The following is a 15,735-nucleotide window of genomic DNA, read 5'->3' on the forward strand; positions in this document are numbered from 1 at the left end:
CTGCCAACAAATGATAGCGTGACTGTAAATATCACAAGCGTGGGTGGACGTTTCTGTCTCCTCTGATATTTTTGAACACTTTTTACTACAAATTTGATAGTATTTCCTCTAGGATACCTCCTACTTACCCAGTGGAAAACTCAGTAGCCTATCTAACATAGATGATGCAAAAGCTTGCCCGACATAGAAACAGTAACAAAGGGGTGTGTGGCTTAGCAAGGGGTCAATTTGATTATTTATGAGTAAAAAATACCCTCTTAACACCAAAACCTGAAATTTCAACAAACACTAACAGGACATGTTTTTTAATCTTCTTTTTGGTCATAACAATGAAATGAGCAGATCCAAATGAACAAAGATGAACACTTTTATTTATCACAGCACTTCATTTTACAGACTTTAGCTCAATGTTTCAGCACTTATATTTTTATAGTTATTTTTATCTATTTTTGTAAAGTATGATGATATTATTATCTATGCTTCTAAGCTTGTTAAATTGCTGCCAAACTAAATTATAGTGTGTCTGGCATGAAATGACAATATTTATGTGACTGGTGTCTTGCTTTATTGCCATAACTTACATGCATTAAATGGTGGGTCTTATCTTAGACAGATATCATTAATGATATATTCACATATAGAAAGCATTTCAATATATCAGATGGTTGAAGTAGTGCTGTGCCCCCTCCTTGGTGAGAGGTATAATAAATAAATGTGGAACAATTCAAAATAGTACAACATTTTAACCTGAGCCATGTGACCAGATGTCAGTTAAATAAGTTGTGTTTGGTGGGTAAACAATTTTTGTCCTGCTGCTGTAAAAGCTGAATTTACCCAAATATAATGCATTTTACCTATCTTATCTCATCTTATCTTATCTTATCTCAGCTTTACTGTAGTAAATCTAATAGTCAGTTACAACATCAAGTTCTGAAATTATACACAAAAAGTAAAACTACCTTAAAAGTGTACTTTGTACTAACTGTATTAAAACCTAGATTGTTCTTAAGTGGTAACAGTAATAGTGATTGGTTGGTTGAGATTATGCTTTAACCAACAAAACCCACAAAAAAAACCAAGATGAGGAGATAAGTGGATATACATTCATGTGCAGAAGTTTTAGGCATGTAGGATGCTAAGGATTCATCTCAGGCCAGGCGGGCCACAACCCAGGGCTGGGGGGACAGCCAAGGTCAAGCTGTCCAGGCCTTTTCAACCCTTTTTGATATACCTGGAGACCACTGGTGGTTTTCAGGCCCTCTAGACATCCACAGCGCAAGCAGGGGCTTATGGCAACCTGCCCGAACAGCAGTCCTGGCCATGCCTACTCACCACATCCACCCTTCACTCCAACCCAAAGGTGTGGATTTTTTCAAGAAATTATTTTCCCATGCTCCTGGTAATAGGCAAGAACATCTAGAGCGAGACCAGGGTTGTGTCAGTCCTACGTCCTGCCTGATGTTGCCCTCAGGCGGCATACTCGCCAAATCTACGCCTTACTGCAGCCTCAACCTTTGGCCCAAATATGCCTAAATCATATGCACAGTACTGAATATTTTGTCACTTTGAATGAACCCTTAAAAGCAGAACCTTGATGTCCAAGAAATCATCAGATCACTGAAATCGCAGACAATAATAAATGGACACAGTCAGTGAAGCATTATGAAGTCCTTAGTCTTTTGCATGTATATGCATTCAGAAGATCAGTCTTGGTTCACAACGTGTCATCTCCTCAACTTCCTCCGAGCTGAGGTCATTGTTTCTCAACCTGCAGCATAATAGGATACAACAAAATCAATCAGTGACAATGCATAGCCAGTTTATAAATGAAATAAATAACAAGATAGGAGGAAGTGACAACAGTAACACTTTATCTTGACACAGAAACTGACCCTAGGGCAATGCAGTTGAATGCTTGCCCCAAATCTAGCATGGAAACAACCATCTATCACATGTAGGCTATTTCCCACATTCAAAACAGCCCCACTGTTGTATTGGTGAGCACATGGTTCGGTTTGTATCACATACCAGATTGATTTCACATGAGCATTATGTTCAAGAGCCTGAATCAGACATTCCACTCCTGGTCTGGTTATGCAGTTCTCTGTCAACCTTAGTATGACAGTGGAGAGAAGGTAGAGCTACTTAAATTTGGCTCTTATTCACTTTCTCAGCCATTTGGTTAATACACAGTTCCTATTTTACGTCAATGCAAACACTTTCTCAACACTTACCAAAGCTCTTCCAGGGATGGGCTGTTCTTTACCATGTTGGCAAGGGCACATGCTCCAACATTGCCAACACCATTACCTACCAGGCTGCAGGTTACATGAAATTTAAATTTTGTTCAACTCAACAGTATGACAGCCACAAGAAGCTTTATTGCTAAACTGAATATGTTGACCAATGTATATTTGGCAACTTGATGCAACCCTTACAGTAAAGTAGGCTATGTTAAAATCATTTTAAATTTCAGACACAGTTGTTAAATTGTCTTTGGTTTAGCTGTCTATATGTAAAGCTAATATTACCTCATCCAAACCAGAGTTTTGCTGCTCTCTAGAGCTTTGGCAAGGGCTACAGCACCTGCATCCCCAATCTTGTTGCCCCAAAGCCTGAAAAATCAAAGAACAGGTTAATAAAGGGAACCTCACCTCTGATCAGATGCATTTAATTTTGTAGAAAGACAATTACCCTAAAAACTCCAGTGAATGGTTGAGTTTCAGCCCTTCTGCCAGCTGTTTTGCCCCTTCTGCTGTTATATTATTGTTTCCTAGCCTAAAAGAACATCACAGAAATTAATTTGCATCACCTTTGAAAACACATAGATTTTATTGTGCATTATCAAAGTTCCAGATTATAAATAGGAGTACTGATAATACTGCATTTGCTAACCGAAGTGAGATAAAATCTTGCTTGGTCCTCAGAAGATAGGAAAAGTGATGTGTGCAAGCATCAGTTAGATTATTGTTGAAGAGCCTAAAAAAGATGACTATGTTAGGCATCAAGTCATTTGTAATTTTACAATTGTGTTATTAATTATCATAAAAGGCCTTACGCGATCTTCCGGAAGTTTCCACACTGGACGCCTTTGGCAATCAGTTTGCAGATCCCCTCATCTGTAATGTGATTATTCCTTAGGCTGGTGAATAAAAGGTAGAAGACTCTTGAGCATACATTGTTTTTAAGAATTATAATGTAGTCACTGCTGACAAATAAATAGTTGTTGGGTGTTTAATAGTTTTATACTCACTACAGGGAATTGCAAATGTTCATGCAGGGAAGAAGCTGCTCCACTCCAACATCACCCACAGAGTTGTTGTCCAGTTGGAGGCCTACAGGGTTCCTTAAATGCTGAAGAACATAGGCTAGTGCAGTGCACTCTACAGGCCCAATGTTACAGTAAGTCAGCTTCAGATGTTCCACCTCCAGCTTATTCATAGCATCTTTGGCAATCCTGCTCTCCTGCATCTCATAGATGCATTTAATAAGCCAAACAAAGCCTGGCATTGCATGCATGCTCTTTTTTTCTCCTTCTACAGGTTGAGGAATAGACTTGAAGTGTTTCTGCATGCCTTTAGACAGGCATCTCGACACCTGTCTGCTTCTCTTCTCCAGTACAGAACTAGGACAACACTGGATCCACAGGCCTCGATGGTGCTGGGACAGTAGTCCTGACACAAAGCTGGCTGTGATTTGTGAATTTGGTGTTTCAGCTGCTGTAGTTTCCCCTTTTAAAACCTCTGGATTCTCAGAGGAAGGCAAACAGGCTGTGAAGCATATGTTGCTCTGGCCTGTCTCCTTCATGCACTTTGTTTCAAAAAGCTTTCGGATAGCTGAACGGTCATTTGACAGGACTATGTTAAGCGCAGCAAAGAAACACTGCAGAGTCACATGAAGGAATTCATAGCATTTACCTCTGGCAGAGGACATGTCTTTGCTCTGTATGAGAAAGCCAAAGCAGATATCCTTCTCAGTTACACCACATTTCTCCAGGTGAGTACCTGAGAAGATGTAACAGGTAGTTTCAATCCCTTCAATGGCAAGTTGTCCTAAATGTCGGACGGTTTCTAAGTGTTCCTGGAGCCAACCAAACCCAATGGTGGTGGTCTTTGTGGAGCTTTTTCGCTGAAGAAAGTGTTGTAAAATCATGAGGTAGATGTCTGTGATTGTTTGTGGGCTGCCCTCTCCACAGCCTAGAAGCTCTTTATGGCACTCTGATACAATCCAGCAGAGGACTGGACTGTGACACAGTCCATGTAAAGCGGTGTTAGTCCGAAGAGACTCCAAAACCTTAGCAGCAACAGTGGGATCATTGTGATGCTTCCTAACAAAACAGTTAATCCCACTCGGGGAAAAGCCTTTCAGGAGAACCTCTTTGCAAAGATGTTTCTTCAACATTGGGCCAACCACCTCTGGGCGACTGGTTAACACCTTCCGCACTCCCTTCATTAGAGAACCCTGGATTAAGTTGAATAGTAAGATGTGAACAGGTGCACGCTGGGTGGGGCAGCAGAGTCTACGCTCATCTGAGAAGCTTTGCTTGAGCTCATCCAGACCGTCGAAAGAGAAAAGGATGAGATGTGGGTGGTCTAAGATGAACTGGAAAATCTCTTCCTGCTCCCGATCCGGCCAACAGCAGTGCTGAAACAGCAGCTCTTGAACAGACAATTCCCTCTGCTCTGAGTTTAAACTACGGCAGGTGAATGGAAACACAAGAAGATAGTTCTGAAGGGCTGCCCCCCGTGCCCAAAGCAAGTTCAGCCTCTGGAGTAAGGTGCTCTTCCCACTGCCTGCTTCTCCAGACACAAGCACTGTGTCTGCCTCCTTGTTCAGTGTGCCTTCTGCACCGACTATGTCTTCCAGGCTCAAAGGCCCATGGACATCAACACAGTCATGAGCCAGTTCCAGCTGGCCTTCAATGTAGATGTCATCCAGAGACATCTGGCTGGTTCCACCATAAGTGCTGAGAAAACAGGACTGTGCTGACAAAGAACTGCTGAGCTTCTTTTGATATCTAACAAATTCTGAAAATAAAAAAGAAACAAATACATACATAAGTTATCTGTATATCATTTTATACATATCTATATTTGGGTTTTTATAATTTCTTTTACAGGCACACTGGCTGTGTTTCTATTCAGATTTTTAACATACAGTACTTTCCTTTATGACCTCAATACTGACATACCTTTGGGAAGAGTTAGTTTCTCCTGGTTGGATGTTGATTCAAAGTCCTGTTGTTGCTGAATGAACTGCAGCAAAACACTCACAGTCATGTCTCCTTTTGATCTAACTTGGTCAAGTAAACACCTTGCCTATAGGACATACAAAAAGTAAAAGAATTTAAGATTGTCAAATTTTACAATGCTGTCACACTTTTTGTTTCTCTTTCAAAATCATACAATCTTAACTACCTTAATGTATGATAATATTGAAAAGTAGACCACAGAAGCTTTGAATTATGCCTCTATTGCATAGGAAATGTACATAGAAGATGAATCAATCTAGTTAAAATTACAGGTAAATCCCTTACACTTTTGGAATTTTGATAAACATGGGAAATAATGTCAACAGCTTTTGTTAGCCCGCACAACTGATGATATTTACTTATTTCAATCTTAGAATCGCTCTTATCAAGATCAGCATTCATCACCATGCAAAGTCCCAGTCTTACAGAAGGCACCAGAAGTTGCCCCACATTTCGTGCGAAGTATCTTGGGGACTGGAATAAGGTGGATAGTGAACTTAATAACTGCTAGCTGGAGAATTTGGTTGGTTGTGTACAGCACTAGGCTGGTGTAAACTATTATATTCCTGTGTTTCTGCTTTGCAAAGTTAACAAGTTGCTGGTGCTAGCTTTAAAATAACTACACAGGCCGTGTTTTTGCTAAACTAAGCTAAGATAAAGGGCCGTTTGTTCTTGTTTCAGTTTTAATTTTCAGAGTGTTTTTTTTTCAGGGGTTTTGCTAAGCTCCTGCTTCTTATTTACTGTATAGTCAGTGCCTAGAGTTTTTGCGAAGACTGCTAGCAAGCTGCCGATGCTAGCTTCAAACTTACTGAACTGACAGTGTTTTCTCAGTATTTTTGCTTTGCTTAGCTAACAAACTGCAGTTGGCTGGTACTAGCTTTAGGCTATTGTAACTGTAGGGAATATGAGTTTAGGTCTGCACAATCTTTAAACTAGGGGCTGCATTGACTAGTCAACTTTACTGCTGTGTGATGACTCTTTTTACTTGAAGTTGACTAGTCACTCATCACAAGATTATTTAAAACGCCTAATGTGTAGCTTGTTTTATTGATTTATCTTAGGTGTTTAACACTGCAGACCACAGTTTACTGATGAATGTGCTTCATCACATTGGCATGTCATAGCAAGCAGCATCATGGTTTGACAACGATTTGATTGGCAATGTTTTCAGATGGATGGATCTATCTCTTTCTTTTCTGAAGGTCCTAAAGGCGTGCCTCAAGGTTCAGTCTTGGGACCTATTCTATTCTCTATTATGTGAACACTGTGTGATAATAACTTGTCAAATGCCTCATATTATTTCAAGCAGGTGACAGCATTACTTTTTTGTTGTTTATGAATTTTGCAGGCCTTTGAGTTTTTAATCTGCTTTATTATTTTTTTTTTCAGTCTTGTCTGCAGAAACTTAACTTGGTCTTGAATGCTGATAAAAACCAAACTCATGGTCAATACAAGTTCAAACACAAGTAAGTTACCAGGGAACATCCCATCTATTTTAACTACACAAGGCTGACTTACTGAAATAGTCTCAAAACTACAAATATCTGTGCTTTCTTAGTCATCTGAGCAATACTTAGATTTTTAGAGGGCATTTTATAGGTATTCTTAGGTCTAAATGAGTTGAATAAAGGCTAAATTAACATGTTGGTTATTTTAAACTATTCCCTTATCCTGTAGATTTATTCATGATTGTATCAATGATTAGTTGGAGTAGAGTCAACTTTTATCATATGAAAGTCGACTTTAAAAATTCTCAAGTCGTGCAACCCCTACTTTAAACACCAAACCAGAATTAACTTAGTTCCTGTGTTGCTCAGGCTGCCTTATATCAGTAAGAAGAGCTTAACACAACAGTTGAATTGGTAGAAACAAACAAAAGGAAGTGACAAGCCACATTTTAAAATTACAGTACCTGCTGAGAGGGGGTGTATATAGGCAGTAACACTTCATTACAGTCTGCAGAGGTGAAGTGTCCTGACGTAACAAGAGCCTTCAGGGCATCATCAATGCAGCCTTGGAGCTTGCTGACCAGAATTGGTCTTTGAGTCAGGAGAGTCTGAGCAGATGTGCTCTGGAATGCATCTTTTTCCTGGAGATTTGAACAGTTTCCAGAAAATGACAGGCCTCCTACTTGCTCTTCAGGTAGGACCTGTTGAAGAGCAGCGAGGAAGAGTCCGCAAGTATCCACACCCTTTGTATAAACCAGGTCTAGTAACTGTCTGGCTTTGGTGTAGAGTGCCCTGCCTGGTACCTGTATGTCCTGGTAGTCCTCCCATATAAGCTCACCCTGGGCCAGAAGTATGTCCAGAACCTGTTCCAGATGTTCAGCTGACCCGCTACTGCACAGTGTATGCAGTATTTGTGTCCGGTGTTTCAGCACAAGCTCTTGAGCATACATGCTTTTTTCATGTCAGACAGTATACTCAGACATCCAGTGTTTCAGTGCTGCTTCCATTACTGCTACCTGCCAACACAAGCATGTCATCACACAGCTGCATGTCACCAGGTTTCTGTCTTATTGTTTCAATTTCATCTGATACAGCTGGATCAGTATAACTACTAACACTGCAGCTAGTTTTTGCATGTTACCAACTTACTCAACCCATTGACAACCACATAAGATTGGTCTAAGATACTTAGCAACAAAATAAAAAAAAACAAAGAAACACCCCAGTTTGATTATGACTTACATTTGAGTATCCAAAACAAAGAGCCGTCTTACCTCCATCTCTCACTTTGGCAGAAGCATTATATGACTATGGGCTTGCCTCTTCCTCATTCCAAAGCTGAAAGTGAAACCTTTTCTGCAACTTGTTCTGGTAAATATTTTTGCCACTAAGTCCCTCCTATTAAATGGAAAGTGGACCTTTACTTCCACTGGAATTAATCTTTAACACAACACAAACACCACAGAGGCTATTCTGTATCACCCTAACACAGCACCATTAGTGCAAGCATCACAATGCTGTTAGTTAACTTCCCCTGTTTCTAGGCAGTGAACGGAAGCTCTAGGACTTTGAGACACACCTAAACTATAGCGAATCACACTGTGGAAAAAAATACGTTCAGATGTCAGTTAGATTTATGTTTGCAGCTTCTTCCAGGGTCAGGAAATGAGCAGACACCACATCCTGGACAATAACTGTTTGAACTCCTCCCTTCTGGAAGGCGTTAAAAAGCACTGCATGCCACAGCAACCTGACACAGACACAGTTTCTTCCCCCAAGCTTTCATTTTGATGAGCTTTAACAGTCACAGAATCACTCTGATGACCACTCAACAGTCATGGGGTCACTCTGATGACCACTCAACAGTCATGGAATCACTCTGACGACCACTCAACAGTCATGAAGTCACTCTGACGACCACTCAACAGTCATGAAGTCACTCTGACGACCACTCAACAGTCATGAAGTCACTCTGACGACCACTCAACAGTCATGGAATCACTCTGACGACCACTCAACAGTCATGGAGTCACTCTGATGACCACTCAACAGTCATGGAGTCACTCTGACGACCACTCAACAGTCATGGAATCACTCTGATGACCACTCAACAGTCATGGAATCACTCTGATGACCACTCAACAGAAGCAGAGTGTTAGGAAATAGAATCAGAAAGCTTACTGTAGTAAAAGCCTCACTTCACACATGCGCCTATTAATTCATTAACTGTTAAATATGTACAGTAAAATGCCTCACCTCATATGCATATTTGCACTAAGTAATCTATTTAGTGTACCAGTGTCTTATTTAATCTATTTACTGTCCAAAGGCTGTAAGTAATTCATCTATTTACTGTAACTCAAATATCATAAGAAGGCTCTCTGTGGTACAATGCCTCACCTCATATGCACATTTGCACTAATCAACTATCTCAAATTATCTTATCTACCTCATGTAAATCAGCCTACATTCTAGCATATTTTATACTTCTGATCATGTCTAACCAGCGTCCTTACACCCTTTGCATATCTTGCAACCATATTATTAATGCAGACAGGCTTGCATACAGAAAAATATCTCCAAGAGCTTGCACATATTTCAATCTATTTTCCCCCCTTTTTCAATTTTTGTAATTTTCTGTGTCTAATGTTTAATTCCTAGCTAACCAGAGTCAAAGCATACTTTGTCAGTAAAGCTGATTCTGATTCTCTCTGGCTGCTGTTTGGCCATGAATCCACATGGTGGAACTATTGTACTGAAAAACAGCCTGTTAGTTCAAGAGGCAAGAAAGTTTCCCTGCCGTTGACACATTTCTTTCTTCCTCTTTTTGTCACATTTGTTTCCTCCTGTCTTTGACACGAAATTTTTCTTTTTTCACATTTCTGTTCTATTCATAGCTCACAGACTGTCTCCTGTCCACCCTCAGGCAGTGGCAGACCTCTTTTTATGAACAATGCAGAGTGAGATGTTAGATTAGAAAGCCTTTCAAAAATGCTTTGAAAAGTTTATTACCAATGTAAATACCATCTAATAATCTTTATATGATCATGATGGCATTGTAGCAACTTGGACCATACAGTCTAGTCAGTGTGCTGTGCATCTGATGTAACCTTTGAAAAGGTGTATCACCCGCAACAAAAAAGCTGTTAATATATACAGTATTTTTTTTGTTACTCCTTTTTATCTTTAAGGTTTTTAAAAGTGCAAGAATGGAAATACTTTTTCTGGAAAATTGGATAAAAATGCATTCCTCTTGCTTCCTTCTAAGCACCATGATTAGTTTATTATATTTCTTCACAGCACAATAAGGATGAAACCCCTCAGTAACACAAACGCAGGAGTAATCAAAGACAGACTGAAATAAAACTTAAAAGTGAGCTTTCCTTTTACCCTCTCCTTCTTCTTTTCCTTGTCTTAGAAACAGGCAACTCCACCAAGGGGAGTGTAATGCAGAGTGCTTTCTGCCAGGCATCCTCCATGAAGCTCTAGTGTGGAGTTCTGACATTCAAATCACAGTAGGGGGTCCAGAAAAGTTTGGATGGGTAAGAGAGAAGGTAAGGCATTGTCAATAAAAATACAGATAAAATCCCTCGAGAGTTCTCTGAGTTTTTTGTCCTGTGAAGAAACTGAATTCTTACACCTTGTACAAAAGTAAAAGAGTCGTGGGGCTCCAGTTTCATCTTTCTTTTTTTTTTTTTTTTCCTTTGGTGGGGGGGGGGGGGCTTTTTCATGCCTTTATTAGATAGAGGAAGGATAGTGGATAGACTCAGAAACAGGGAGGGGAGTGGGGAGAGACATGCGGAAAAAGGCCACAGGCTGGACTCAAACCCAGGCTGCTCGTGTACATGGGTAGCGCCTTAAACCACTGGACCATCTGCACGCCCCAGTTTCATCCTTTTAAACAACTTAAACTCCTTGGTTATTAATGAGGACATCTTTGCAGCTTGTTTTGCCAAGAAACATTTTTTTTTCTGCATGTGTGGCAAAAAGTTGATTTAGTTGCTAATAAACTGATTCTGAATTAAGAATCACTGTCCACTTAAAATCAGCATTTTGATAGATTCTTATCGTTTTGTAAACCTCAACTCATCAACGAAAAGAAGGACTTTGCTGAGGCAGTGTGAGAGGGGTTAGTTTTGGAGGTTAAAGGTTTTTTATTTTAGCCACAAGGGTCAGAATTCATAAAAAATAGGTATTAACTGAATATCTTCAATCAAAGATTGAAGGTAAGTTATTTTCATAAATAGGTTAGCATTGGCTGCGTTTGCTAAAGGTCATGTATCGAAAGCTTACATAGCTACATTGGCTTATACTGAAATGCTAGTTACGTAGCTAACATTGCTAGGTTAGCATTATCTTAAGCTAACAAAGCTAAAACCAGCTGTGTAACTACTTCTGAAACGGTTCTATGCATAATTGAATCCCAGATTTGTCCTCTGACTATTTTTTTCTTTTTGATTTATAAAATGTTTCTTCATCTGTAATGTTTGCAATGGTTATTTCATGAATGCAACTGCCAGACTTTGTTTATGAATAAAGTTGATTAAAAATTAATCCTAATTTTATTTCAGGCAGAAGTGGATCCTAAAGCTAGACCAGTTGAGAACTAGTGCTTTACAATAAACCACTATTTGAAAGTAATTATACTTACAAGTACTTTTTTTCTACCACACATGCAGCTTGGACATATTATACCCGGGTCTGCACTTGATGACTTATTCTTTAATTTACTAGGACTTCTTGTCATTCTCCAAATGGTGTCCTTTCATCTCTGTGTACTTCTGTAAAATGCTGCCCAGCATTCAATATCATAGTCCACCCAAGGCAAGTTTTTAAGTGTATGTTAGTAAATAATGGCAGAGTTCAGGACCGGATCTATTTCCTTTTTTATGGTTGCAGAGATGGAACATTTTGCCTTCAGTTGTTTTTTCTGTGCAGAAATCAAAAGCACATGTGGTGAGCTCAGTGTTGGGCCAGGTGCAGCGAAGGATTATATTGCATGTCACATCTTCAACAAGTTCTGAAGTAAATCCACATGTTTATAAATTGTTCCATAACCTTCAGTCCTTACATTAAGATATAAAATTGTTCCTCAGTTCTTTAAATGTTAGCTAAATTTGCCACTGTGTTAAAGATCAGTATTATGATACACACAATCTTCACAAAATGCGAAATCAAAGATTTAGTCAGGACAATCTTCAGAAATATGCACAACTGTATTATAAAGAGTGTTCAGTTGCAGTCCAGATGACCCAGGGCAACATCCTTCCATTTTTGTTAAAAAACAATTTTTTTTTCTTGCACCCGGTTTTAGTTGTGCAGCAAAAGCTGGAATGCAAAGGCTGCAAGTGAAGCCCATATAGATGTGAGCCATACTCCATGCAGTGCATATGTGAAACAGTCATAGGTGTATCAGGTTAAGTATTCAAGAAAAAACATAATAAATTTGGATATTAACAAGACTTTGTTTTTGTATGGTCTCTGAAATGGTTAGGGATTCAACGTGCATTCAATTTGAATAACTCAAAGTATGATGATTGATGTTACACTTTTTAAGTTGATCCAAGAAGCAGACCGGAAACAGATGAAGCAGTTTAACAGATTTATTGTTGGGAATAAGGAGGTTGAGAGGTTCCGTGAAAGAGGCAGGTGAGTGAGTCCCGAGTAAGAGTGTGGCAGAGATTGGGTTGAGGCACTGGTGGCACATGAAGGCACAAGAGGAGGCGGAGGAGAGCAGGATTAGTCACAAGCAACAGGTGAACACTATCAATACTCAATATTCTAGAGAGTGAGACAACAATGCACGAGCGAGAGGCTGATACCACATGAGATGCGGGAATAATCTGGCACCTGAGAAGCCTCGCTGCAGAGCTTAAGAGGAGGTGGTGATTGCAGTGATTGCGTGCAGGTGCGAGAGTGCCGTGAGAACCAGTGCAGGGAGACGTCCAATCTCTGTAAAGAGAGAAACAAATCTTTCAAAATAAAACTAAAAAGTGCCTTAATCACCACACAAAGCTCCATTCTGAAAATTTTGAGCTATAACATTCAAAAGCACTCTTCCCAAACACATGACCAAGCACTGTTTCATTTAGGGTGCATGACAAGGCCAGCAGACAGTGTTGTGGAGAGAAGCCCATTGCGGTCATCATAAACCAGGCATGTATACACATAGACAGAAAGAGGGCTTGAGCACCTCCCCTTTACACAGACAGGACCTTTTGATTTTCCTTTCTGTATAGCCTGCCTTAAAGGTCAAATATACAGTATTTCTTTAAAAATAATTACCAGATCAGGAGATACAATGCAGGAAAACACAAAGCTCTTTCTTCCATCCTCTCCAAGAATAAGTGTGGCACTCTGTCAGTGGCTGTGTTCGAAACCGCATACTTACCTACTACTCATACTATTTGAGTATGCAGTGTGTCTACACTGGCAGTATGCGATTTTTGAGTATGCAAGAAGTTCCCGGATGCATACTGCATTCGCCAGAAATGTTGAGTATGCATCATGAGCTTACTACGCATACCCAAATTACCCAAGATGCAACACGACGTGACCGATTGTCACTAGCCAAATTTTTTATGGTCGCAACCCACATACTCAGCTCTGCTTCTCATCCCTCAAATGCATGTTCCTTACAAATGTGGCATCATTTAAAAGGGTAATAAACAGGCTTTCCAACTGTATAAGATGTATTGCCAAGAAGCATTGTTACAACAAAGAAATAATCTCCCAAACACAAATGTCCTTACTTGTTGTGCTAGGTTTGGTATGAAAATCACACTACTTTGAATCAGGCAATGATGCATTGAATCATTTGTAAAAAAGTGAATTTGGGCCCCAGTCCCTTTAAAATCCCAGTTTTTCCCTGCCTCCTTATCTCATTATGTAAATCCCTAACTTTGCTTAATAGAAGCCTTGCCCATGCTGGACAAGTGCGCATGCAGGTTGACCAAGGCAGACAGTCAGGTATAATTAGTGAATCATCATGTTTTCGTCATATTTTTATGGCAGAGCATTTCTATTTCACAAGATTTGAGAAATGATTCTATTGTTAAATACAATTACTGGTCTAGTTTTGAAATACATTCAACATTTGTCCCATGAATGACCTTTTAGATCCAAACCATTCAGCAATATTTTACGAGGTGTTTGATTCTTTTTTCCCTGAAAATCTGCTAAGCTGTGAAATTGTGACTATTGTGTTGCTGTTATCCAGCAACAGCTTACAACAACCTACGCAGATTTCTGACAGACTGAGGGCATGCATTCAAAGAATATGACTTAATCAGGTCACATCGTTATATGGTCCAAATTTCATTTTGATCATTTAATTTAGCTGACTGAGTTTTCATTTACACTGGGCCCTTTATATTCATGCTTTTATTCTGGTTTGGCCTGAAAATGGATTTAAACTAAATAGATTTTTTTATGTGCTACAAAGTAAGAGTGAGGTTGACAAGCTAAAAAGGTGTTGGAAAGTGAAGCCAAACAATTTTACAAATTAAATATGGATGAGTTAAGCTTTAAAAACAATTTATACAAGCATTTAAAGCTATAGGTTAACTTCTCGTGTACTGAAAATACAGATGGAAAACGATGGCACTTATTTGATAAATTGGGTCAGTTAAAAGCTGTTAGTCATACAGTTAATTATCAAACCTCCCTACAGTTCCTGTGAGACAAAGGGCTGTCACATAAAAGCAAATGATGAATTGAGACATGTACAGTTGGAGGATAGAGATGAAACGTGATACTATAGCAATGCTGCTCAGGCTTTAGATTGACTTGTACATTAAAAGGACTTGAGAATAATTATAAAAGGCCCCTAAAGCCAAAGAGAGAGAGGTTTCCATCAGTGGACAGCATTGCTTTCAAAAGAGCACATGTGCATGACAATGTGTGCATGGGTGTGTGTGTCAATCAGGATTTAATTGACAGAAAGATTAAAGCTCACATCTGAGAGCACCCTTTTTTTCTGTATCAGCCAAGTTGAAGTAGTCTGTTCTCCATCGCCTGCCCAAAGTTTGGGGTGCTGATCTCAAGGTTAGCGCAGGCACCCCGCTGAGCGTGCGCTGTCTGAGATGGGTCCTACTTGTTGGACATTCATTATCAAACTCTGTTTGCTCCTTTCATCTGCAGCTCTCTGCAGCACTCAACGTAAACTACAGAGGCACCTTGCAGCTTGACATCTCTCCATTCACTCTGTACCTTAAACAGCATGCTGCCACATCAAAGAGCTGCGGCCGCCTTTGATGTTGCAAAAAGAAAGAGCTCCAATGATCTACTAAAAACCAATGCAACTTTCTGGAGCCTTGTTTTATTCATTTGCTATCTCCAGAAGTCTGGAGTCGTTCTCTGGAAGTCCAGACAGCAGATTTGTAATTTGGAAAGTTAAACTCTGCTCTTCACAGATGACAAAATGAGGCAGCAGTGAAAAGAAAGTCCACTCACATTTAATTTTAGAAGTCAATTTGTGCCTTTCCTTCTTGAAATTCTTACATAAAAAATATATATTGCACATGTAAGTGGGCCCCTGGGTCAGCCTTAACATTTATTTTGAAAAATCCAACACTAAACAGCCTCTCATGATAATGCATGCACCAACAATTAAGTTTAAACATAAAAAAAGCTTTGACAGAGTCTTTTGTGTATATTTACAGGTTCAAGCCAACCTTTTCTTACTTGTCTGTGGTTTTGTCCTCTAAAATGAAAGGAAGACATTACAAAGACATTATTAATTTCAAAATGGGATTCAAGGCAACAATGGCTGCTTCAGAATACTGCCAATGTTTGTTAAACTGATGGGCCCGTTAGTTTTCAGCTCCACTGAATCAAACAAGTAAAAATAGATATTCTTTTAAGGTCTGTACTTAACAACAGATTAATACTCAGTTTAAGTTATAATTGGTGATTCATTTATCTAGCACTTGCATGTATTATGCTTGTCCAACAACAATTGTACTATTGAAATGCATGTTTCGGTCCGACTGAAATTGTACTCTGTCAAATATGTGAAAATCAAAATAACACATC

General features: G+C 39.4%; 1 protein-coding gene across 1 annotated transcript; it reads right to left on the reverse strand.

Moving 5' to 3' along the window:
• Positions 1-406: 406 nt before the first annotated feature.
• On the reverse strand, positions 407-8,030 carry nod2 (nucleotide-binding oligomerization domain containing 2). The gene is made up of 11 exons (XM_041797448.1): positions 7,974-8,030; positions 7,164-7,715; positions 5,192-5,318; positions 3,254-5,027; positions 3,059-3,142; positions 2,896-2,979; positions 2,695-2,778; positions 2,532-2,615; positions 2,235-2,318; positions 2,029-2,112; positions 407-1,768 (listed from the first exon to the last, which is right to left on the reverse strand). The coding sequence occupies exons 2-11, from the start codon at positions 7,647-7,649 to the stop codon at positions 1,696-1,698; spliced, it is 2,964 nt and encodes a 987-aa protein (XP_041653382.1). The 5' UTR covers positions 7,650-7,715; positions 7,974-8,030; the 3' UTR covers positions 407-1,695.
• Positions 8,031-15,735: the final 7,705 nt, after the last annotated feature.

This window comes from Cheilinus undulatus, linkage group 1 (assembly GCF_018320785.1).
Source record: "Cheilinus undulatus linkage group 1, ASM1832078v1, whole genome shotgun sequence".
NCBI lineage: Eukaryota > Metazoa > Chordata > Actinopteri > Labriformes > Labridae > Cheilinus > Cheilinus undulatus.

What these genes read in the sequence shown, in the direction of transcription:
- nod2 (XM_041797448.1), bottom strand. Translation starts at nt 7,649, where the DNA reads ATGTATGCTCAAGAGCTTGTGCTGAAACACCGGACACAAATACTGCAT. An exon ending in AAAACTCTGGTTTGGATGAG is followed by an intron (nt 2,319 to 2,531) that starts GTAATATTAGCT and finishes TGTAACCTGCAG; the next exon opens with CCTGGTAGGTAATGGTGTTG. An exon ending in GCTCATGTGAAATCAATCTG is followed by an intron (nt 1,769 to 2,028) that starts GTATGTGATACA and finishes ATTATGCTGCAG; the next exon opens with GTTGAGAAACAATGACCTCA.